Below are 26,560 nucleotides of genomic sequence, written 5' to 3' on the forward strand. Positions count from 1 at the left end.
TGCCCTTTGGCGAAGTCGTGGATACTAGCTGCACTTTTCAGACTTTGGGTTCACTGTGCCCTTCTTATGCTTGTTGACATTCGAAGCATTTCGCTTACCCTGGGCTCCAGGGTTCTATTTCGCTTCGGGTAGGTTTATGCGATCCCCGTCAAAACAGCTAACACTCAGGACCCCAAAAACAAATTGATTTAGATCAAGTAGAACAGACTATAGGTTTTTACGTTTTGTTAAGCCAAATTGTGCGCAAATATATTTCATTGATCCCCCCGCAACCCCCGTGCCCCAAGTCAATAGGGGACTTGCGCTATGAAAATCTACAACGGCGACGTCAACTGGAAGTGTAAATAACTTCTCTTTGGGCTCTGTTCATTGGATATTTCATTCAAAACACTGTCACTAAAGCAAATCTTAAATCCTTTAATAAAAGAAGGAGGTGAGGAGAATAAAGTGAATTTCCTTTAATACAGAATGCAACAGCATTTACAATATACACCATTAAAATAGCTAAGAATTACAAATGTGGTGACAAAAATAGCAGAATCCGTACAACATCCAAACATACAATACTCTTTTAACCAATAGAGTGACCACAGTAGTCTAAATCCGTGAAACACTAATTACTAAATACTACAAAATGGTGCTAGTTTTAAACAATAGAAAACAATGGAATTTGCATGAAATTGTGCTATTTAGTATTATTAAAGTTTCACGGATTTACTGTGGTCACTCTACTTTTATAGTGGTTTTCATAAACCCGCGTGAAATACACACCAGCCTTATATAAATTAGTAGACCCTCAGACCCTATTAGTAGACCCTATTTCTATTTTATCAATTTGTCATTTCATTGTTACACGCTAACTAATGATATCTGTTTTACGGGTTTATCAAAATCACTCTAAATTAGAGAGTTAGAGTTAGAAAGTTCGTATAAGTAAAAAGCGCGCCGAGTGAAATGGGACAATAAACAACGAAGCTAAAGACTGTCTACAGCACGTCGAAATGCAGCTCAATTTGGAGGACATACATATGGATTACCTATTTCGACGGGATTGTAATTCTTTTATGACCTCCAAATTGAGCTGCTTTGACGTCACATCCAAGGGGTCTATTGCTTATGCCTTTGGCTGCCAAACCCTTTTTTAAAAACGTGTATTTAGAGTGCATGCCATAAAACTATTAAATAAAAACAAAGTTGATAGAGACAAATAGTAGCTATTTAGTGACTAACAGTTGCTATCACTTAAACAGAACATCCAAAAAAATCAACACTAAAAGTGTGCAACACTTTGCACTATTTAGTAGTAAATAGTGCTAATTAAACAATAGAAAACAATAGGATTAGCATAATTTAGCAGTATTTAGTGGTATTTATGTTACACACTTATAGTGTTTGTACTCTAACAACTTTTTTTTATTATTTCATGGTTTTACTGTATGCCCTCTAGTGTTTGAAAGGTTATATCAAGACATCCATTAAAGTCCTGCCAAAAATTGTTTTTAATAAACAAGTGTGTGAAATAATGGTTTTCAAAATACCTCTCTTTAAAAAGTTTTTCCTTGACTTAAACACACATACAAAATTTAAATAAAACAGAACATGAAGAATTTTTACGAACAGGGACAGAGCAAGTATTTAAATATTCATTACGAAAGCACACAGGCTGCGAGACGACACTAATAGCGGCTGCGTAGGAGGCAGGGTAAAGCCTGGTTTTCACGAGCGACGCAAGCACAAGCGCAAGCATAAGAGGTCTTATTTCATCGTGAAAACTGTCTAACGCCTCTTGTGCTTGCGCTTGCGCTCGCGCTTGCGTTTGTGCTTGCGTCGCTTGTAAAAACCAGGCTTAACAGGTAACTAGCTCTTTGTACCTTTCAATATAAGACATATGAATGCTTTATAACTCATGTGTAGCAGCTCAGTTTATAAAAACCTTCTTTCATATGAACTACACGAGTTGGATCCGCTTTTACACACAGGAACTGAGGTGAAATATCGTGCGCCGACAAACAGCAGTTACCTAAACATAATAAATATCAACCATCGTCATCAATACTGGTATGGGAAAGATGTTTATAACCAATCAAATACACACAGCGTAGGAAGTGAACCATGATAAATCTTGTTGTACACTTCCTTTCGTCCTTCATTCCCACACCCTTTCTCCCGGGCATATTATACCAGCTACTAATCCCAGCTCGGCAAAAACAAACGAGACAAAAACCAAACATTAAACAAGAGAAATACACAGAGACTGCTTGCAGTTTACGTTTCTAGCCTGTTAGAGTTAGAAACCAAGCAAGTCATAATGCAATCTGACCTTTTGTTTCGAAGGGCTTTAGGTGAAACAAGCAAAGACAATATAAATAAATAAATTATAAAGGTTAAACCGTTAAAAACAGTTCAAAATAAATGTTTGCTTGAGTTTGCCTACCTCCTACTACTCCTGTGGCGCTCACGGTCTCGGTCACGTGATCGCGATCGCCTGTCACGTGATCTAGATCGCCTGTCATGTGATCTGGATCTTTTTCGACGGTGTCTTCTTGAACTTTCTCTATCACTACCTGTGTATTCGTCTTTTTCTTCGTATCGTTCTTTGTTTCGACTGAGACTGTTGAATTTTGATAACAATAAATAACATCATTCAACTCAGTAAATTTTGTTTGGTTGGCCCAACTGAAAAAGACAGTGTTATATTCTAACTATGCAAAGATAACGGATTTGAAGTATGTACATTTTATTACAAATTAGGGTTTAAACAAACGCACTGTTTCTGTCACTGATTCACGAATCATTGTGGATTGAATCTTTAGAAAGAGGAATAGACCTTTCCCGAATTCGGACGAGTGACCACGAAACAATGGCTCAAAGATGAGGTTGGACATGATGAAATACATTGAATGTATGAACACATCAAGTTGAAACTCGACTCGGAACCAGAGAAAACGTCTCTTCCAACCGATTTTGGAGGGAAAACGAAAAAACTAAAAACCTTGGAAAGTACTGGGTTTTTCACAAAATATCATGTTTTTCAGTGGCTGAAGGAAGAGGTAAAGACTGATAACTTAAATAAAATAAGAATCTTTATATGAATTAATGTTAATCGAATTATATATTTAGTTTACATATAGTTTTTATTATATATATAACTAGAATTCCATACAATAAATCTCTATTATAAAAATCCCTATACTTTATATTTCACTGGTAAAAATGCAATACGACCAATCAGCGTCGCATACAGCTTTTCAGTGTAAAAAATAGAACCAATCAAAACAGAATTGACCAAACCAACCAATCATAAAACGAGCAATTGTGACATTTGAATGGCTTTCCGCAAAAGCAAATTTGCGTTTTCTGTAGTTTGGTTGATGTGAACAAAATGGCGAGTCGTTTTGTGCCACTAGATGAGCCGGTAGATGAGTTTATTCAAAACCAAGAAAACAAAAACACACTAAGCAAGAAATAAGTGTATATAATAAAGAGAAAACATCATAGAAAATGCTTTGTACGGGGTTATAAATATGAGACTCGCTCGTTCGTGTTTTACACAAACAACTCGTGAGTATTTAGCAATTATTCGCCGAAGGCGAAGTGAATATCGGAGAATATATACCGAGACGCGAGTCTTCGAGCGGCGAGGTAAATATTCCTTATATTCACTGAGCCTGAGGCAAATAACTGTTTTAGCATGTATCAACTTGTGTACAGAGTAACTTATCTTTATATACAATAATTCAATAAAAACAAGCAAACGCAGCAGCTTTTAGTTTGCGTGACAAATTCACGCAAAACTTTTAGCAAAACGTTTAGGCCATACTTCGTTGCCTTTTTAGTATTGATAGGAATAGCATTTACTTTCAATTTTTCAATTTCCTCATCGGAAATTGTAGCAAAACGATTGCCGGCAGATGCCATTTTATTGCCGACTCAATATTCCGAGATTCAGAGGCGAATATCGTACAATATTCACCTCCAATTAACCAATGAGCGCGCGCGTTCTTAGGAAGTACACAAGTTGGTATATGCTAAAACCCCGTACGCCGCACTTTCTATGAAGTAATCTATATACAGTCAATTCAAAAAACGTTGTCGTCGATCGGCTCAAGCCTACGCAACTGGGCCGAAAGAAATATGGGTAAAAATCACTGTAGCGGTTAAATATTCGTTCTGAATTAATTGTTGCCGCTAGTAGTAAAGATAATAATAGCGAGAAACGATCCATCAAATGCATGTCTTTGGGTTTAGGGAAAGAAAAATAAAGTAGATATGATTCAGTTCACAATTTCGAAAATATGAAGGCATTAAAAAAACGTCTCCTTCAACACTTCCCGCTCGCCTACGAAGGTTCGTGCTGTAAACCAGGCATAACTAGTCAGATAAAATTATGTAGTCAGCTCGGCTTCAATGATTACTACCCAGAGTTCCTTTCGGTCCAGTCGCGTAGGCTTGAGTTGGTCGACGACAACATTTTTTGAATTGACTGTATACGAATTAAGTGTCTAGTCGTACTAGCGCTTTTGCACTAACGCACTGATTTTGGACTCTTTAAGGTTGGTACCTACTATTGTCAGCGCGCACACTTACTGCGCATCTGCATCGAGGGATTCCCGCGGGTTTCAAAAGCAAAACACTCAAAGGTACAGAAAACGTCGGCCTTGGAAAAAATTAAGGCCAAGAACAACAGCAATAACTATCATTCATGTAATCAAAGGTGTATCACAGAGTAATTTTCAAGAATTCAGGTGTTTTTAGCGAAAAATCATATGTTTTTACTTTCTAGAAAAAGCAGTTTCAATGGCCTCGGATCGGTGAATAATAAAATAACTTTTTCAATATTTCCATACAGATAAGCTTAGTTTGTTTTAAAGTTAAATGAAAATTGAAAAAGTATTACACATTACACCAAATATCAGCCATTCATTTAGCTTTTCCTGCGAGTACAATTACATAAAATAAACTTTTGTCGTTGGAAAACCTCGTATTTACAAAAAATGTCTTTCACTCACTCAAAAAGTATATTCAAAAACGTTCACGCAAAGAGCATACTGACAAAGAAAATTATTATTTTGATTTATTAGATCTGTCTCTTGCACTTGTGAAGTTAAACTAAATCTAGGTTTGTATTTTACGAAAGTTTTTGCCTGGTTCTTGCTTTGCATGCACGACTGCCGTGAAACATTCATGAAAAGCCGTTCTTTTTCCGACTTCAAAAAAAATTTACATACCATTTGCTTAAGGAAATCTTTTCTTCTACACAGGAAATAATTATTTATTATTGTTCTTCGAATTGAATAAGTTTTCTGGTACTTTGAAGGCTTGAAATATCCCTTTTTTCAGTTTTCCTCCTGTTTGTAAAACCACGGAGATGAAGGAGCTGCTGCAAACACGCCAAAAACAGAGCGAGTCACGCTGTTTCGTAACGCCGCGTCACGCTTGTCACGCTTTTAGCACCCGATTTATCCTCAAAAAACTATTTTTAAAAATCATAAAAATGGTTCGTAATTAGTAGGCACCAACCTTAAGGTGGAACCAAACTAATTTATATTGAATTTTGGTCAATTTTGTCGACCGATATTCAAGAAATTACTTCTAGCGGGTTCAGCTCTTTTAGGTACACCTCACTTTAAAAAATGTTTTTTTTCCAAAATTTGGATAGGACGAACTGTAGGAATTTCACAACCATATAGATAAAGCTCTGGTCTAGCTCTATTGATGTAGGAATTTTAAACAAAAAACCTTTTGTGTATATGCTTCAAATTTTGGATCGAATTTTCAAGCGGCGTCATAACTTTTTTTCTGCCCAAGACTTTCCATCCAAATTTATACACAGGCTGCGTTATTAGTACTAAATGATAAGATTCAAAAAGACATCAGAAAAATCGTACCTGAGGATGAGGAGAAAAAAGCCAAAAACTAAAAATAGCACTGTTTGATTTTCGGATTAAATTGACGCACTAGTTTTGCGAAGCGAGCGAGAATTAAATTGTCCAAAATTCGCTCTGAATTAGTTTGATTCCACCTTAGGACTGTTTATTAAACAAATATAACAGATAGTGTTACTATGACCTTCTGCCATTTTAATGTTTGCGCACGAGATTCCCTTTGAAGCATGACAATATTGTAAGATTAGTATGGACGCACACAGCCCATACAATATGAAACTATCCATTGATCAAACACTAAAAATGCCCTTTATTGTGAACATTTAGATATATTACACAATTTAAACCTATTTTCATAATTATCAACAGAACCAATGATTTTACCTAGTTCCATCAATAGCAACAAACAAACAAACACATGACATCATCAACACAGTTGGAAATTTGATCAATGGAATCCGAAACCCAGACATCTCTAATTATATCAGACTAGTTGAAATGGGTTACATAATTATGGAAATGGTAGAAAATATCCAACGAAAACAAATTTAAAGTAAATAGCATTTTCAACAAACCTTCTTTCTAGCATTTTCGATTCAAGGCCTTGTAGGCAGCTTTGCAAATTCTGGACTAAAATCTGAAGAGAGAAAAGAAATCGAAGCTCACTAAAAACGGTTCTGAAGGGATATAGCTAGCTAAAAACTAGTGTGAGCTGCGTCGGTGTTTGTAATGAAACAGTAATGATATAAAGGTAACACTGTGAAAAGATGAAAAAACTTACTGTCGTTGCGGACGCTAGTCCTTGGTCTTTTTAAAAACAGTTATGTAGGACGTATGTTTGCCTAGAGGACTGTTTAATAAGAAATATTGTTGTTACTAAGGTCTCTCTCTCGTTCTTGTCTTACCTGACAGGTCTCATCATTAGCTGATGGCGACTGTTTAATAAGGGATACTGCTGTTACCAAAGTCTCTATTCCACTCTCATTATCCCCAGAGTTGGCATCTGCTATTGCTTTTTTTATAGCACTGCCAGCGACAGTGGAATTTCTCTTGATTGACTCTGTATAATCATCTTAAACAAAAAGAATTTATAGTTATGATTTGATGATTTCAAATAATCTTGAAAATGTTTCATAATATGAAACAAGTGCCAGTCATTAGCCAAAGAAACTATGATGGCAAGTCAAGTCACTGAAAAATATGGGGGAGAAAATTAAGAGCCCTGGAGCACCCAAAAAAAGTGGGGGGTAGTGGGCTGCTAAAATTGGAATAAATAAGAGACTAGTATGCAAATAGGGTAGGCGTGGGGGAGATAGCTGGGATTGGAAAATTTAGTCCATATTGACAAAAAGTGGGCCCCCCAACCCCCCCCCCCCCCCCGCAGTCCCTGGAAATATAACTGCCATTTGCTTAAGTTATTTTTGGGGATAGTTCAGTTACCATACCTTGTCTGCTTGAATATTGGCTGGCCAAAGGATCAACTCTAAAATACAATTATGTAATGAAAAATAAAAAAAGTGTTAAAATAACAAATAACAAGTCCTCTGTAATTGGTAAACACATGATGCTAATGCCCAAAACATAAAATCTTCTGTCCTCGGGAGCATGTTTGAAGTGTAGCAGAATTTGATTGTCTGATATATATGAAAATGTCATCCATCTGTGAATGAAAACCAAAATTCAAAACACAATCTGACTCAATCTGTGCCAAAGTTTTCGTGTACATTTACACTTTTCTTATTTGACTTCCAACACTACAGTGTCTAACTCGAAAACTAAGTGTTAAATTAGACACTGACATTCTAAAAAATTAACTAACAACAAAAATATGAGAAAAGAAAAATGTAATTAACCGATTAATTTGTAATTAGAAGCTTAGTATTTAAAAAATGTAAAAAAGAATGTAAATAAAATATATTGTATTGTATTTGTTTATTATATAAATTATTTTGTATGACTTTGCCAATGACCAGCATTAAATTATTTGCTTGATAATGAAGTCATGATGACTTCAAAATGTCACAAGAAATTTACGTTATTGTTTATATTGAGTTAAAATAATAGTAACTATTTTAATTTTTTGCGATTAACACTTACTACTCACAGATCAAACTAGAACTGGTAGGGGGAAATCCCATGACTTTTATATGAAATTCTACCTACAGTGTACTGTAACTTGTCTCAACTAACCTGCTAGCCATGGAAACTGCAGCAAAGTCAGGCTAGAAAAAGAATCAATAAGTTAATATTAAACACAATATACTGACAAAGATACCAACAAAAAATGGACATGCAAACCTAGCTGAATGACAGCGGTAACCGGTCTTTTCGAACCAAAGTCTTTTCGATCCAGGTCTTTTCGAACCAGGTCCAGGTCTTTTCGAAACCACCTATATACACTTTCGATCCACCTATATAACTAAAGCATATAACACGTCCTATATGCTGTGTACATAGTTAATTTAAATAAGTATAGTTTCAAAAGTTGTCTTGAGCACCGAATAAAAGATTATGATCAAAAAGGAAATCAAAACTATGCGCGTTGTACTATGAATAAGTAAGCGATACTAACACATATCACACACGATACTTAGTTCACTCAGTTGGATTAATTCACTTCTTCTGTGATATTTCTGTAATATTTCTGAAAGAAAACACTAAACATCTATAAAATATTTCACAACTATATTGGATCGAAGGTGTATGTATGTGGATCGAAGGTGTATGTATGTGGATCGAAAGTGTATATAGGTGGTTCGAAAAGACCTGGACCTGGTTCGAAAAGACCTGGATCGAAAAGACTTTGGTTCGAAAAGACCGGTATTCATGACAGCTACACATTCCATGATATGTACAATAGTCACAAAGCTTAACAAAAATCATTTTTGGGGGGAATTGGGGGAATTCCCTTGTCTCATAGCCTCGGAGTAGGCATAGCTCAGTTGGTTAGTGCGCAGCCTTCAGAACTTGAGGTCCACGGCATGTCTTAAAATAATCTTGCTGAGCCATCTACCATGGATCTCCACATCTGTTAATGCGACTTCTCCGTAATCTTTGACATTAAGCTTTCAATATTCTTAGAAAAGAGCACCGATTGAGAGAGGAGGAAAGTGCCCACTGTCGGTTTCCATTAACTACCGACATTAAATATAGGTACTTTAAATTACTTTTTGGGATTTGCAGCAATATGTTGCATTATTGGGCTGTTTGAAGGACACTTCTTCAGTCAGTTGACATCTTATGCATAAACAAACAAAAACTTTATTTACAAAACAATTAAGGTTTCCTATCACTTTCTAGAAATTGACAATGATGGCATTTTAGTAGAGTGTTAAACCAATCCCATAAAAAATTCCCATGATGCAACACAGTCTGCAATTTTAAACAGGCTAATAATATAGGGTGAGAGTTTAATGAATCACATAAATTATAATACTGTGTTGTAGACCTGGGTGAATGTACACCCAACTTGGGTAACAGAAGTTTTTTAAATATGTTTCATCAACTTACCAGTGGCCCTTCAGGAAAGAATGCAGGATTAACATGTGGAGCTACTGGAGGTCTCTGCATTTGTCCCATCATACCTGATTCATAACAACATCAATTATCCTGGCAAATACTTAGTCTATTAATTAAAACAGACTGTCAATAACAATAAGATAATATAATCTTCCATTTGAAAAGAAACAGAACTAATTGAAAAAAGATGTTACAAGAATTAGAATATGGTCAAATGTTTTGATTAGTATAAAGCAAAAGGTAAGAGAATGAAAAGTGATGCTAGCAAATACCAGTGGAGAACATAAAAAGCCCACTTTTGGATTTTCACAATAAGCTTTTTCATAATGAATCTAGTGTGTCATTTTTAATTAACCCAAGGTCAAGCTCAACACTTCTGGGTATTTCTCCTATTGTGTAGTTCCAAAAATTATCCATACCTCCCTCACGGAGGAATTTTTTAAGACACCCCACTGTCCCCCGGAAATTCCAATTTTCTTCCATACAAACTCTGAAATTTTTGTTCTTTCTCTGATCCCCCACTCCTCGGAAATTCTTAATTCCTCTGTGGGATGGGTATGGGTAATTTCTGGAACCACACATTCTAATTTGGAGATGGTGAGCAATATTTAACACCAAGCATTACCACCTTCCTTAAACTAAAGAACTACAATATTGTTTAGATGACTTACCCATTCTAGCAAAGTATGGATCACTACCCATAGCTACACCAGGGCCATGGCCAATGGAAGGCTAATTATGAAACAGGAACATATTAGGTAAATGATGATACATTCACTGTAGACATTGTCATATTTCATGATATTGAATGGCAAATCTGAAATTTTTTATATCAGTACAACTTGTAATGAGTGTGTATTGTGCTGAAGTGTCGAGTCTGTGTTTTATTTAAATTTATGATATAGCTTAGATAGTACACGTGCTCTGATTGGCTGAAAACCTATACTCAATTTGGCCAGTAAAGACATGGTTTTTGATTGACAGCTCACAATTGAAAGTTTCTCTAATACAATTTCTTCTCCAAGAAATCTGCACAAATGGGCGATTTCTGTTTTTCAAGACTAGTTTTAATCATTTGTAGTAAATTTTCATTTAATAAAGTATTAGTTTTTCAGATAAAAAGACACAAGGAACACAAAACATGCCTGTAAAGTGAAAACTCATTCGGTTGTTGAAATTCAACATTTTTTCTTGTTTGCAAACACACTTAAACAATATTGAGACTTATAAACTTTTAAGCATAACAACTAAAACTTTCTATTGAATATAAAGCAAATGCACTCATTTTCCTACTAGAATGATTTTCTGAAACGGATATGGAAGTAAAAGTCGAGGAAACACCTTGCAAAATGCTAGATCAAGTTTTGCGAAAAGATTTTTCGCCGAGGCAACCTACAGCCAGTTTAGGTCGAAAGTGGCAAAAACTATGGCCCGAAAACAGTCTCATTTCACTTAGGAATATAACAAAAAGGTTCCTAAACAGTCCCTCAAATAACAAACCTATAAAACTTACCCAAGATATGAGGTTTGCTTTGATGTAGGTATGGAAAACAGGTTAAAAACAAATCTGACAAAGCCCAATGTTGTTGAGCGTGCAAGATCCAAAAATGTGCACACCATGTACAAATCTTACGAAAATGTCACTTGTTCTTGAATATTCAACCTTTTTATAGAATCTTTATGTTTACATCCTTTTCATGAATTTTTTCAAGACGTTTTTCTAATTTGTCAGACTCGTCTTTCCAGTGAATGAGAAAAGGTACAATGATATGATTCGCTTATTTGCCAAAGTGTGGAGAATTGCAAATTTGATCAGACGATAAAACGATTTAATAATCTCAAAATATCTTCTGCTATATCATAAAGCGATAGAGACTAAGTTCTTATGAGACTTAGAACTTGGTTTCTATCACTTAAACAGACCACTAAATGTTCTTTTTTTAAGGTATGTGATTGGTATATCTGCATTCAATATTTGAAATATCACCAAATAGTCCAGCAATATGGTGCAAAATGACATAATTGTGCACTTTAAGGTAAATGCACCAAAATTGGTACAATCATACTATTCGACAAGCTGATTAATTTCAGCTATGGACCCACCTCGAATTCATCCAGGGGGATCAATTTTTGCACTTGGGGGATAGGGTAAGGCAAATTTTGATTGAAAATTCTAAAATATACTGGAAATGTTATTTAAACTTGCAACAAATATGACAGAATTAAAGTATTAGATGTACTGATTAATTTTAGCTATGAATCGAACTTATATTTTTTCCAGGGTGGTCAACCCCTTACCCTTAGGGGGTAGGGTAAGGCAAATTTTGATCAAAAAAATCTATAATGCAGAAAATATTATTAAGACAGCACCAAATATGGTAGTATTACAGTATTAAATCATACGATAAATTTAAACTATGAATCTATGTTGGATTTGACTACTCACTGACAAATGCGGCTCTCAAATGCACAGAAAAAATCGCTTTAGGACAAGTTATAGACCAAAAACAATTAAAAAAAACCTTCATGTAGTCAAAGATGGATCAAGAAGTGTTATTCAAGAATTCAGGTGCGTTTTTAGCAAACAATCGTATATCGAGCAAGTATGACTATAAAAATGAGCTTAAATTTGTGTTGTTGAGATATGTTATTGTATAAAGACCTAGACTTTCACTCTAAAAAGCTAAAAAATATTCAAAAACATTTACAAATGCCAATTTACTGACAAGAAATTAGTCATTTTGTGTTTTGCATTGCCTTTTGCATTATTTTCTATTTTGTCTCAGTTGTTCTTGTCAAGTTCAACTGAATGTAAACTTTGTCTCGTTCTGTAAAAGACATAATTAAAGTAATCTTTTATTTTCTGCTCACCTTAACCAGTTTTCAAATCTGTTTTTTAGTCTTGACTTGTCCTAAATCTCCAGATTTACGATTTTAATGAAAGACATCCGAGGTAAATTCCACTAAACTTGATATTGTATTGGATTATCTGTAGTTATCTTTCGTTTTTTTTTTTTTTTTTAAGTAAAAGAGATTCAAAGCCTAAAACTTTGAAATTTTGTTGAGGAAAATCTTCCAAGAACAAAACTAGCCCCTGGGGTGGTGGTGAGCTCTGTACAAAATTCCTAGTGGGAGAATATACTCGTGCAAAAAAAAAACAAACAAAAAAACAAAACAAAAAACAACAACGTAGTGTTTCAATTTGATTTCACTGCATGGTTTTTATTATGGGAGAAATTATCTTCATCTTGAATAAAAAATAATTGAAGATTTTCCCCCCAATCTTATTTTGGCCTTTCAGTATCATTCGAATTGTTCTCCCTGTGACTTCCGTATCGGGAGCTCCGATTTTAGGCAGTGTCTAAATGTATATATTATTTTAGAAAGCTTCATTATATTGTAGGTTTCTAGTTTCTCAATTTTTTTCCTAATGAAAACATAGTTTAACTTAACATGTTTAGGTGTGAATGGGGTATAAGATTTTGAAAAGGGCAACAAAACTGATAGACCTGAAAACAAAGTTATCTTTTCATTTAATTTTTGTGCACCATAGAATTTTCTTCATGCATCTTTATGGACACAAATATGTAAGTATCAAAAAAAATCAGTTTCCTTGCAGAAAACAAAAGAAAAGTGAGTATTTTACATACATTACATTAGGGATGTCCTGTTACAGACATTACAATCACTGCACTGATAAATGTTTCAGCCTTTCATCTGACAGTAAAAATTAAGAATGTGAGAAATTACTCTTTTATCTAATTATCAATTCAATATTCTTCAATTGGGAAGGTCCAACAATAGTGTATGTAATCAAACTTATGACAGCTACATGTTGAATACGCCTTTTCTACAGTGTCTTTTAAATTGAAAGTCCAATTGAATGCAATGTCTTCCTCAATAATGCATCTTAAAGTTTATACATTTTAAAAAGGTTAAACTGATTGAACTTCATTGTGAGAAATATATTAACTTACTGAATAACAATTAACCACATGCCAAGCATGTATCAATGATCAACAGTGATCATCAACAATATCAGGTAAAAGTAACAATCATGACATGTATAATGATCTGTACAAAAAAAATTTCCATTCATGATTGTCAGGTTCTCAAATCAGTGACCATCTGAACACATCACTGAAATGTATTTTGTTTTCTTAGATATTGGAAACTTCTTATCTCCGAAAGATTTGGAACTTCAAATGGTCCAGTTCCTCTCAGCTAGCTCCATGGGAGCAGACACATTATTTCGTCTTTTTCATTTGTACCTTACTACTCTTCCCAGTAGACCGAGGTAGTTGTGATTTTTTAATCGCCTTCATAGCGTCTGTTATGTTATCTGCAAGTACATTTCAAATCGACCACGTGATGCCAATGTTGTACCACGAGGACAAGTTTTATACACCACATGGTCAAAATTCAGTCAAGTTTTAATCACGTGGTGTAAAAAACATGTCCTCATGGTACAACATTGGCATCACATGGTCGATTTGAAATGTACTTGCGGACAACATAACAGACGCTACGAAGGCAATTAAAAAATCACAACTACCTCGGTCTACTGGGAAGAGTAGTAATTAGATGTACTAAGCATTTGAAATTATTGCTAGATACCACAAGGTTATAAATAAACAAAAATATCCAGTAAACTATCATCAAAATTATATTTTTTCGCAGTATAATGTCTGTAACAAAAAATGTGCATATGTCAGTAACAGCAGTTTTTTCCTCCAACTTTAAACAGACTAACGAAATGCAAGAAAGGACCAGCAATGAAAAAGCTTTGAAGCACCCTGTTGTTAGATTATTAATGCCTGTGCTGTAGATTCAAAGGAAAATAAATATAAATTGAACCTGTGAAACATCTTTGTTTTTGTAATGTCTGTAACAGAGATTTAAATAAAAATATTTACCACTTATTTGAATGAAATCCAATATTTGTTTTTGTCTAATGATGAGAAGCCTGTTTAAGGAATGTTTGTGCTACATACTGATACAAACCATGCGAAACAAGTTTGTTATTTTTTCATATATATATTGCAAAAAATTGCCTCCAAATGTAATGTCTGTAACATGGAATGGCCCATCGTTTTTCTAAATCCCATTAGCATAGGATGTTTCCATGAAATAAAGCCGTGAATAAAAACCATATCAGTGAAGTGATATGATATCACTTCATGGTAAAACTGTCCAATACGATCTCACGACACATTTTAGTTCTGACCAATGAAAATCAACCCTAAATGTATAATAAACAAAAAATCAATGTTAAGAGCCTGATATCGTTTTATTCACAAGTGTTTCCACAGGTAGCCCAAGCTTGGTTTCTGTGGTGTCCTGTTATAAGGAAATGTATGGAGATTCATCAAAAATTTCAATAAAATCATTGAAACGTGAAATAAAGCCTTGAAATTTTACCCGATCATTGAGAAATAGCACTTCTTTTGCTCTGCATGGATATTTTTTGAATTTAGCCCGTTTTAAGATTTTTTCCCCCACTAGTAAGAAATAAGAGAAGGTTGTAGACTCGAGTCCCAAAAGCGAACCATCACGAGTTTTTGAAACCTCATACGTCTTCGAATTTTCTTTCCAACACCAAATGTTAGTCATTACTTTTTCTCACATCCCTGAAGAACCGAGAAAGTTGCATTAGAGATTAGTCTTCGTGTCTTTAAGCCATGAAATTTGCCTGTATTCACATACTACCTCGCTTGTTCTGACCCGTACTTGGAGCTTACTGTACACCAGTTCAATGGATTTCTTTCAGCAACCGACCCGAGGTCACGCCGGAAGTCTTTGTATTGTAAATGCGGATTGAATTTGGATATAGTCTCTTTTCAAAATTATGGTGAGTGTATTTTTTAATGGCCTAACATTTGGCGCTGGAAAGAAAATTCGAAGACATACGAGGTTTCAAAGACTCGTGATGGTTCGCTTTTGGGACTCGAGTCTACAATCTTCTCTATTTCTTACTGGTGGGGAAAAAAAATCTTAAAACGGGGTAAACTCAAAAAATATCCACACAGAGCGAAAGAAGTGCTATTTCTCAATGATCGGGTAAAATTTCAAGGCTTTATTTCACGTTTCAATGATTTTTTATTGAAATTTTTGATGAATCCCCATACATTTCCTTATAACAGGACACCACAGAAACCAAGCTTGGGCTACCTGTGGTTTTTCATATCATATCGCTCACTTGCTCAAGAACTCGCTTGTTCGCCATGATACAAAAAACTTGTGAATAAAAACGATTTAACATGTGATAATCTCTATATATCGCATTCTGGGACAATCACGACAAACCCCTAAGCTTCATGCTAGGTTAATTTGCAAAGTGAAATGAGAATTTAAAAGATAATCTTTAAGGTGGGAGGAAAACCAGAGAACCTGGAGAAAGACCCTAGAAGAACATACAGCATTGATGAGACCTGTGCTCTTTACAGTTAAAGTAAAGGGACTGCACTTACCATGGCCATTTGAGGAGGTGCTGGTCCATGGCCAGATGGTTTGTCTATACCCATCACAGCATTAGGAAAATGACCCATATTGGGGTTCATTCCAAACGGTGGTGGTTGCTGGTCTCCAAATGGAGGAACCATGCCTGGAGGAGGGAGCCTTGGACCACCCATTTGACCTGGTGGGCCTACAAGATATATAAACAGATTTGGCCTATCAGCTGCTACCACAGTCATGCTAATAAATGGAAATTTTAGAGAACAAACACATTCAAATCAAAAATATACAATTTTAAGATGAGAGATAAAAAAAGAATCAACAAAACTATACAAATAAATAAAACATAAAAATACATGAAGTTGGTGTAATTAAAGAAGATAAAAGAAAAAAACATATAAACGTGATTCCAGCTTACCCATCCATGGTCCTCTTGGGGCCATTTCTCCTTCAAATCCTCTTCCCATTCCTGGACGTACACCACCCCTTCCTCTGAATCCCCCTCTATTATAGCCAAAATACCCTCTTCCCCTATCACCTCCTCCACCATGGTAACCAGGTCCTGACTGCCCATCTTGTCCAAACTGTCCTCCATGACCTGGGTAGTTTGATCCAACACCTCCAGCTAAAATATCAAGAGGAAATTACATATTAGATCCTTTGCAATAATGTTATGCATCAAGTAACTCGCTGGAAAAGCAAAAACAAAGAAGGCTGCAGTGCAATTGCCCACGAAAAATCAATTATTTAATATTCTGATGTGGGATTCTTTGCACAAAATCCCTTCTTTTGCACTTTTTAGCAAGCATCTCAGTAATCACATCTACTACTGTCACCATTATCATAATCACAATATATCCGTGAAACTTCAGTAATACTAAATAGCACAATTTCATGCAAATTCCATTGTTTTCTATTGTTTAATTAGCACTATTTCGTACTATTTAGTAATTAGTGTTTCATGGATTAATTGTTTGCGTTCTATCATATCACAATCACTACTACTACCATCAACACCACTACTGACATACCTGTATCATCACTAGAGTACAATCACTAACCAATCAACATTAACATGACAATTGCCATATAATCACCATCACAATCTGACACTACTACAATTATCATAACTATTGCCAGATCATCACCAGGGACGTAGTCTGGGGGAGCCAAGGGGGCCATGGCCCTTCACTGGAATAAAATGGCAACTTTTAAAAATTTATACAGTAATTTTTAAATGTTTTCCCTGAGTTTTGCAAAATTAAGACAAAAAAATGTATTGTCAGTTCTTTCTTTTCTTTCAAAATGCCAAAACAAAATGGCTGATTTTTGAATTTTGGGCCCCCCTTCAGAAAATCCTAGCTACGCCCCTGATCACCATCACAACCATTAACAGTACTATTATCACCATCACAATCACTACTATAATATCATAATCACTACTATATCACAATCACTACTACCATAATAATCACTACTACTGTACCATAATAATCACTAATAAAATATCAATGACTACTACTACCACCAACATAACTATTGTAATCACTATCCTATCACTGGAAGTTAAAACTGCTGACATCATCAGGATAACAACCACTATCTCCACCATCATCATCACTGCTTCTGCACCACCACCACCACCACCACCAGCTTCCAATTTTCATTATTATTATATTACCAACACCACAATTATGTATGTGGTCAACAGTACTAACCTTTAGACCTTGCTTGATATTCAAATTCATGCAAGTGCTGCTTGGTTGCTGGGGTTACGACAAGCTTCTGTTCATGCAGTTCACTGGAAAATCAAAATTGCAACAACAAAAAAGAGAATTACCAATTTTTTAAAAAATGTCTAGCATATTGGGTACAAAGAATTGCAAATGTTTGTATCCAGCTATAACAGTGTTTATAAGCAACCATTGCGTCCTTTAACATTAGAAAAAATTAAATCCTCAAGTATAGGCACTTATTAATGGACCCCTATTAAGGACATTCATGGGCAAAAGATCCCATCCTCAGTTTTTTTAAAACAATGTCCATAAATGTCCTTAAGGTGACTGTCTACTTTTGAACATTTGATTCGAGCCGACAATGTGCGTGCGCTCAAAAACCGCTGAAAAATCTACAGGATTTTATTGAAGAACCATAAAGCGTCTTGAGCTTCAACAGGGCAAAACCCTCAAATTTTGCACGGTACTCTCTATTTTCTTAATAGCTAATTCGAAAAAATCCCTAAAAATCTATGTTATGACCATTGAATCTACAGTGTAGGTTATGACCATTGAAAAGCTTGCATGTAGGCTTCCATTGAATGCTGATTATCTCTAAAACAAGCTCGGGACACCCAATTTTGCTTTCCAGATTTGGAATCAGCATTAAATTTCAATTCGGATAATCGAAATTTAAAGAAAAAGTTTAATATTTTTTCCAAAAGTACCTAGGCAGTCACCTTAAGGATTGATGTTACTCACCCTCCCCCTACCCCTGATGGTTTGACAAATTATTAATGGGATGTTTTTGGTAAACAATAACAATCGTAAGCATATATTCCTTACATTTTTGGTAGGTGCTCTTGTACCAGTTGTACAGACTTTTCTGATCCAAGCTCAATCAATGCAAACCTGATTAGTCAACACAAAACAAGCCTTCAGTAAGATTTCATGTAGTTTACTGGAAATCTGAATAGTTAATTGTAATGGTCCGATTATGACGCATACCTTAGTGTAGCTTTACCGTAATTGGAGTACACGTCACTGGATAGGCACATTCTGCCATCTCACCATTAATTTTATTATTGACAATATTATATTGTTCTTTAATTTACAAGAAATTGCACACAACTTTATCATATCCTTTCTTCATGAATATTGCTCATAACTTGCACATGATAAATTGCACTAAACTTCCTAATCAATGGCAGTAATCCGAAGCATTTTAAAGATTAGAGTGATTCCATTGACCTGTGAAGCAGATATTAGTCTAATAGATATTTAATGGTAGACACATTTCTTTTTTAACAGCATTTACAAAGAATATACCAAAACTTTACCACAGTTTCCCGTATATATAATAAGGGTCACAAAAATTAGAGGTTGAGATTTGAAACTTTTTGTAGAAAAGTATGGGTAAGTGGTGGTGTGTATAGGGGTTTTTATCTTGTAGTTATAATTTTATAATTTTTTACACACATATCTTCATAGTTTAATATATTAGAGGGCCACAGGTTTGTTAGCATATTGCTATTTAGTGTTACCCTCACTAAATAAAGAGTTTATTATTATTACTATTAAAGGCATGGCCTTCATGTTGTTTGACATAACACTAGAGGAAACCAAGACCAAATCTTTCATTTAAGTAAACAAACACAGTTTGTAAGGATAGGAATATGTTTGAAGATTCGACATATTTTGTTTCATAGGTCTTGAAATGGAATCACTCTATACCGTTCAGTTACAAATGTGTAAAAGTTTAACTAGTTTATTAAATAAGCTATATTTTGTTTATGAAAAAAGGTTATTACATATATTGGTATATCTACATTAGGTAAAATGTTCATAGGAGAGGATGCAAATGCTATACATGGAATGTTTAACTGCCTAAACTAGCTTTCTTCTGGAATTATCATTTCATTTTGAAAAGAAAAACACAGCCAAAGCTATTTGGAGATTGACATTGGTGTTGTTACAATATCCCATGGAAGTAGAAAAAAAACACATAAGAATATATTAATGATGGCTTAAAAACACAAGGAAAGTTTACCCAGCATGGACATACCACGCTTAAATAGTAACTTTAAAGCATGGATATTGTTAAGTTTTATGATGGGTACATATACAGCTGTAAAGCACAAGGGGTTTTGGGAAGATGTTGATCTTAGCACACATCTTCATTTTAGGATTCTACGCTGCACCTTTACAGGTACCAATGTACACCCACCTACAGCTATCCCTACCTTGTGAACAAACATGACTATATGGAACTATGCCCATACCTAGATGAATCAGACTACATAACCCATTTTCTGTCTCTGTGACCCTAAGATTTGTCAAAATGTATTCATAATAGAGTGATCTTCCCCAGATCATGAAATAGTTAGTAGACTAATAAAGCTTATTATATTTTACTTCCACTGTTTTCTTTTGTGTCTTCTAATTATTATACACCAACTACTAATAACTGTTTCACAGTCTAAAGATAATCACTCTCTTTGGATTATTAGAAATTTGATTGACTCTAGTTTTCTGGATCACAGAAACATGAAAAGGTTGAAAAGAACCAAATGACAATCACATCATACCACCAGCAGGGATAATTATGTATGGGTGTTAATTCGTGTATAATATTAATCATCGCTTACACTGCTAATCAGGATGCATATACATGGGACACAATTACTTTTGTTACAGACATACAATGTCTGCACTGGGCAGCCATGAAGCACAACAGGGTTCCACTGAATGGATTACCCTGAAAAAAGGATTTCATTCATTGACTTACAATAAGAGGATAATCAATTGTTCTCAATTAACATCAATATGCTGTAATTATGTACAATCATTGTTACAAGAATTGACAACTTCCAATCAATCAATCACAGGGCTTGAGGCTACATTTCACCAAATCAGAATATTTGGACACAACTAAATTCAATACACATCATGTTAGAACCACAAAATACTTTTCTGTCATACGAAGACAAAACACTGCATACAAAATGATCCAATCGAGCAAACTACCAAAACAAACCAGTAGTCAAACCATGCCCTGACTTTGATCAGCCCAAAGGTTGTCTCAGGGTATCCATAAGAAATGAAGGAAGTTTCGCTTGAAAGGGAAAAAACCATCTGGATCTGGTTGTGTGAAGGGTGGATAGTGCTATCCAATGGATAAATCATTATCCAGTGGATAAGTCAACACTCTTATCAAATAAATGTATCCATTTGATAATATTTATCCATCAGATAGCACTACCATATCCTTTCTTTGTACAACCAAGCCCAGCAATGAGCCAGGTTCTCCAGCCCAACCCCTTTTCTTTATGACACGCACAGGTAACCCAAACAAAGACACTTTACATGAAGAAATATGCAAATATAGAACCAGACACAATGACAAAAATATCATGCACGAACTAATAATAATTAATCATTGTTACAATGATAACTAGATCACTCTTATATATCAGACATCTTTAAATTAATTCAAAAATCTTCAACACCAATTCTTTTAATGGCCTTAAAATGTTCCATATTATATCAAAATCTGTACAATGTCATAAATAATATTCATAATAAATAAATCCATTACTATATAACATACTCTACCTAAATGTATGACCTATACCAATAATTTTATTAAACTAGATGTCCAATTTACAGAAGAATTCACAGGTCCATATCAAAAATGCATCTTAATAAATAATGTAAATGAGCAATGTCTATGTAAAGGATGGTCTCTCCACACAAACAAATGTATATTATGATTCTCAATAATAAAAAAGCCAAATTACAACCATTTATTCATCTGAACAGACCAATCTTTAAACATGCTACAGTATTTCAAGCTATAGAGCCCCATTATGCACTCCATAAGTACCAATATGCACTCATTTTGAATTTACAATGATTAAAATTGATCAAAATCCAATTTTTCAATTCCATTTTGTGATATTTACAATATAAATATTTCCCATTATCTATGTTGCTGGTAATGTATTTACAACTGCAACAACATTTCATTTTACACTGATTTTCTTTTTTTTTTAACAGTGGAATTTCACAAGGGAGGGAGAATTGCTATATACAAAAAAATACATCTTTGAAAATTTACATTGTAAATTATGAAAACAACAATTTAATGTTAATTTTGAACATTTTGTTTGACATTCTTTTTTAACATTAAGTCAAAAATAAATTTAAATACAAAAATAGCTTCAGAAAGTTCCTTGAGAAGAAAACTGAAAAAAATATCTTAGAAGAGTTATCTTCATGAGTATATCTGGTTTAGAATCCATTTCCCTGCTCAGTAGGTAGGTAGATATGAAGCTTTTATTTCCAAACTTTAGTTTGTTCTGTGATATGTTAATAGCATATAAGTAAAGTGGTATAATACAAGTGAGTGCAACAAATGTTTAACTGTTTTTAAATGGAAAACTTTAAGCATGAAATCTATTTTTTATGGAAATTATTGGAAAGAGAAAAGTGAAAGAATTTTATCTATATCTAATTAATATGAATGAAAGTTAATGTGATGGAGGGATAATGAACGATAACTTTAAACTCTTGCATCTTATTGTTTTTCTGGATATGTGTGATAAAATATCAGTGGAATGTCAACACAATGCTAAAAAACAGAACTGTGACAATATCAATAAATACCTGAAGTCAATTGGTAAATTATGTAAAAGCATCCCCAGGATGTCTACTTAAAGACTGTTTTTAGTGGGATAGTGGAATATTATTAAAAATCGTTAATTACAGTATTATTAGTACAGATTAAAACAGATGAGGTATATTCACATTTACCTACCTTTGTATTATTTACTTAATCATGTGATTTTGGGTTAAAAAACACAAAATTCTGTACTCACCCTTTAGACTGGCCATTGTTTCTGTTCTCAAAGAACTTGATATTAACCAGGTCAGTTACTCCACATTCCTGTAATGCTTCTGTTAATTCCAGGTCTCTTGTCCACTGTCAATAAAAACAAAAGTTAACAATGCTATGATTTAAAGTATATTTTACAACAAAAAAAACAACTTGTCATCGCTTATCACCACCGCAAGTACAGCAGTTACGCAGCTTAATGGGGTCGAACTGAAAGCATGTGAAGGAGTTTCTGGCGACCGCTACACAGTCTATGTATGACCCCAGAGCACAGCTCTAACCAGTTTTAATTACTTAGGGTTGATTTGAGAGGAGGGAGGAAAAAACAGAGGACCGGAAAAAATCCTCAGAGTCAGAAAGAGAACCAACCAACTCAGCTCACATGGGGAGATTGGGATGCAAACAATCAAAATGCTAGCTATGCTTGCATTAATAGACCACCCTGTTGCAAAACCCATTCTACCCTATCGCAAAACCCACACTATTTTGTTCAAAAACCACATCACTGCATGTTCCTAAACCCATATAACAATATTCCAAAACGCATCCCAAACTGTTCCAAAACAAATTCCAGACTTCTTTGAAACCCTTATCTTCTGGCTCATGACCTCATGTGCAATAGATTGTCAAAGACAGTTACACTGTATTAGTTGTAATCTTAATAAAGTATAAACAACTTACCCATGTCATATTCCCAACATAAAGTGGTTTTCCACGCTGACGTTCAAAATGGCTCTGCGCAGCCTGGGAGGCAGCAGACTTTGGATGGACCGTAGTATAAGACTTGTAATCATATCCACCTGCTACAAATAAAGGTTAATGTTTGACTAAACAAACTAATAATCATCTAATTTGCAGTTCTAAACTTCATGTCTTGACGTAAGCATAGATTTGTGCAAGTCTTACCTTGTGGTTGTATCTCAGGAGGCATTACCATATCCACAGAATACTGGAAATAAAAACAATGACTTATCAATCACTGCATTGGTATCGATCAGCTGAGTGAGTTTCATGGATCTCATTACCAGCCTACAATGGCAGGCAAATACTGCCAGTCAAGTGCATAAAGTAAGCCTTATATCAAGAGATGTATATCAGGATACCAAACTGTGGGCAGAGATAGAAAAGATGCAGCATGGTCAAGTGGTCATAGCGTCGGTCTCACAACCCGGTGTTGCTGAGTTTGAGTCCCGCTGTGGCCATTAGCTGAGACTGTATTTGTCATGGTTTCTGATTAGTTCATATTCCGTTTCTTGACCATGCTTGTACAGTACATCTCGCAGGGATGTTAACATGTCCACGTGCGATTCCTGAAAGCAGTCACCGCAGTGACTACACTCAAGTGCGTGTAGTGCTCATGATTTTTGTATTTTCTTATTGAGTCATACAGTTTTTTGTTCTTTTTCTTTTTACTTACAACAGGAAGCTGATCTTTCGCTACTAGGCTCACTAATATTCCCCCTTTGCTTGAATAACAAGGCTATATTGCTCTTAGAGCAATGATGTTTCGGCCCGCTAAGCCTAGTTTCAGGGGGTGTGCGGTTTCATTTTTTGTGTCAAGTGGCTTTGTTTTACTTTTAAAAAGACTTACATTTTTAATAGTTCCTAGCGCAATCCAATCACGACAGTCCAACAGTGAGTAATGTTTAGGAGTTCTATTTTTAGCTTTCTTCATGGGAAAAAATGAACAGATTGCTTATTGTATAAATATAAAAAATCTCCATAAAAAAGAACCTTGAAGTATTCTAACAAAAATAGAGTTATTATTAGTTTATTGTTGACTAAGTTTTTGTCATTTAAGCACTCAAACTAGACATGGTCGAGTTCCTGAGTTTTTAATAGTAATTTAGAAGTTTCAAGGATCTCTCCTTCGTGAAACCACAAGTTTTATCTGCATCTGTAATTTTTTCTCTGTTCACTTGAAGAAATAGCAGGTACTTGAGTAAGACAATGTTCAAATCCTTTACTCTACATTGTTGGTCACAAAGGAAAAATATCTATCTCGCATTGTTCGTTGGAGTGCAAACACGCACACACACAAGTCTTTTTAAATACATACACTTTGACAAGGATGTCAAACAATAAATCAGTCGATTCATCTGCAATCATTATTAAAATTTGAAGATAAATTAAATTCGAAGAAGCATTTTTAAGGGCAAAAACAGTCTATAATTGTTGCCGCCAGTAGTCGGCAAAGATATCATAACTCGAATTTTAAGACGTAAAATCAGGCCTCAAAAGCGGAGGATCGGGTCAAACGAAACAGAACAAAGGTTAAAAACTTCACTATAGTCTTGGTATCACTACGCTTTGCCACTCAAAATCTTATCGTTGTCAAGGAATATGTGGCTGGCTTGCCCACCATGGGCTTGTTGCTATGGGGCAAATTGACAAGTGATCAATTCCTGCAAATGGCCTATTAATGTCCATGCATACTCCATTTTGCTGACTGCTGTAATTCAAGTCGGAGCCGAATTAGAAATTCTAATTTATTTCCTCGTAAAAATAATTAAAGGCGCTCAAGAAGCGCATGTGGTTAGTCCAAAGAAGTAAAATGAACAGTGTGAGGACAGGATAGATCACACTAAAGTCTTCCAAAGTCATTAATAATTCATGAGTTCAACCATGTGATCCGAACGGACTAAGGAAATGAACTAGTATACACTTATTTCAATAAAGTTAGTCACCCAAAACCTAGAAAGCTGAGATCACTAAGCATCATGGGAAACTTTTCATATCAAAATAGCATATATATGCTAAGTTTTTTAAATACAAACTGCAGCTCGATGATGCTCAGAAGAGGCGAGACTGTAACCGGTAAAAGATTCGCAAGTCCACTAACAGTTATCAAGCGGTTGACAGTGAAATATGAATCTACCCATAATCCTTGTCGGCCTCAGCTTCATAGCTTTTTAGGTGACTAACTTTATTGAAATAAGCGTATAAAATCAAGAAAGGATATTTCCCCTGAACTTTAAAAATTTGTCAAAAGTGAAATGTAAATCCACAGTACATACATGAGAAATTATGCGCATGATAATCAGAAGGGCCTAAGGCAGTTTTCATAACTTCCAATTTTTGTACATTTTTGATAGTTTTATTCAAAAATTTTGGTTTTATTAGTGTTGGAGGTTCTTAATGCCACATAAAAATTCAAACCATGTGTTTTATTAAAAACTGCTACATTTGAATAAACACTGCTGCTCGTTTTTATATATAGTACATAACTGTTTTTATTGATCTTTGTTGTTCAGTTCCAAATCTGCTGTATATATAGCAAGAACCTATCTATGTCCGAATGTGACCTGAATAGATGACAGGAAGCATGATTTGTGGCACGATTCCAACAATTAACCCCAGGGGGGAAGGCCTAGTGGCCCACAGCAGCAGGGCACAAATTGGTCAGCCGTTTTGTTTTTGCAATTTCGCTGTTAAAATCGGCCATGAAAACTGTTATTCCACTGTTTAGAGACGCATAATGAAAGCTCTAACAGTTAAATGAACTGATAAATTCAGTAAATTAAGAACTTACTGCATAAAATGCGAAAAATGATTCGCCCTGCCAGGGGAGGGGAAGTGGTTCTATCGACGGACTAACCACAAAAAGTGACAACGATCTTCAAGAATTCTTATTGTAGTGACCTGCAGTTTATTGTGACGAACTACACATTAGTTTGTTCCAACTTCTAAAAGCAGTATTTTCTGTAAAACAGCACTTCAAAAGTAAAAAATTATGCTTTTGTTCGATACATAAACAACAAGGCTCATTCTGATTTCATTCCAAAGATTTGCACTATATTTCTGCAGTTTCTTCAAGCCAATTCAGAAGTTATATCAAATTATTTTGGCTCTAAAGACTACTGCAAATAAACATGAAGTACAGAGAAGTTTATTCAGGCTTTTAATATACCGTAAATCAGCTATTAGACACCCAGGGCGTCTATTACAATTTCGTAATGAAAGGGGGGCGTTTAATAGATAAGAGACGTTTATTAGAGAGGGGCGTTTATTTCAATCTTTAAAGACTGAAAATAACAACGCAGAAATATGCCCAGAATGTAAGAACAGCAACGAGAAATGTTCAATAA

General features: G+C 34.9%; 1 protein-coding gene across 2 annotated transcripts in view; it reads right to left on the reverse strand.

Moving 5' to 3' along the window:
• Positions 1 to 443: 443 nt before the first annotated feature.
• Positions 444 to 26,560, reverse strand: part of LOC116300745 (cleavage and polyadenylation specificity factor subunit 6) — a 39,147-nt gene continuing 13,030 nt past the window's right edge. For both annotated transcript variants that reach the window (XM_031709667.2, XM_031709668.2), the window contains exons 3-17: positions 23,379 to 23,421; positions 23,154 to 23,275; positions 22,456 to 22,559; positions 18,422 to 18,487; positions 17,579 to 17,661; positions 16,279 to 16,485; positions 15,875 to 16,050; positions 10,076 to 10,136; positions 9,396 to 9,469; positions 8,076 to 8,107; positions 7,331 to 7,368; positions 6,791 to 6,957; positions 6,461 to 6,522; positions 2,435 to 2,611; positions 444 to 2,020 (exon numbers count right to left, since the gene is read on the reverse strand). In XM_031709667.2, the coding sequence (XP_031565527.2) occupies positions 2,017 to 2,020; positions 2,435 to 2,611; positions 6,461 to 6,522; positions 6,791 to 6,957; positions 7,331 to 7,368; positions 8,076 to 8,107; positions 9,396 to 9,469; positions 10,076 to 10,136; positions 15,875 to 16,050; positions 16,279 to 16,485; positions 17,579 to 17,661; positions 18,422 to 18,487; positions 22,456 to 22,559; positions 23,154 to 23,275; positions 23,379 to 23,421 (1,416 nt within the window). In that variant the 3' untranslated portion in view covers positions 444 to 2,016. The remainder of the gene's footprint in view (positions 2,021 to 2,434; positions 2,612 to 6,460; positions 6,523 to 6,790; positions 6,958 to 7,330; positions 7,369 to 8,075; positions 8,108 to 9,395; positions 9,470 to 10,075; positions 10,137 to 15,874; positions 16,051 to 16,278; positions 16,486 to 17,578; positions 17,662 to 18,421; positions 18,488 to 22,455; positions 22,560 to 23,153; positions 23,276 to 23,378; positions 23,422 to 26,560) is intronic.

Source organism: Actinia tenebrosa, unplaced genomic scaffold (assembly GCF_029948245.1).
Source record: "Actinia tenebrosa isolate PJP-AT-01 unplaced genomic scaffold, QUT_ActTen_1.0 PGA_scaffold10__47_contigs__length_13832649, whole genome shotgun sequence".
Taxonomy (NCBI): domain Eukaryota; kingdom Metazoa; phylum Cnidaria; class Anthozoa; order Actiniaria; family Actiniidae; genus Actinia; species Actinia tenebrosa.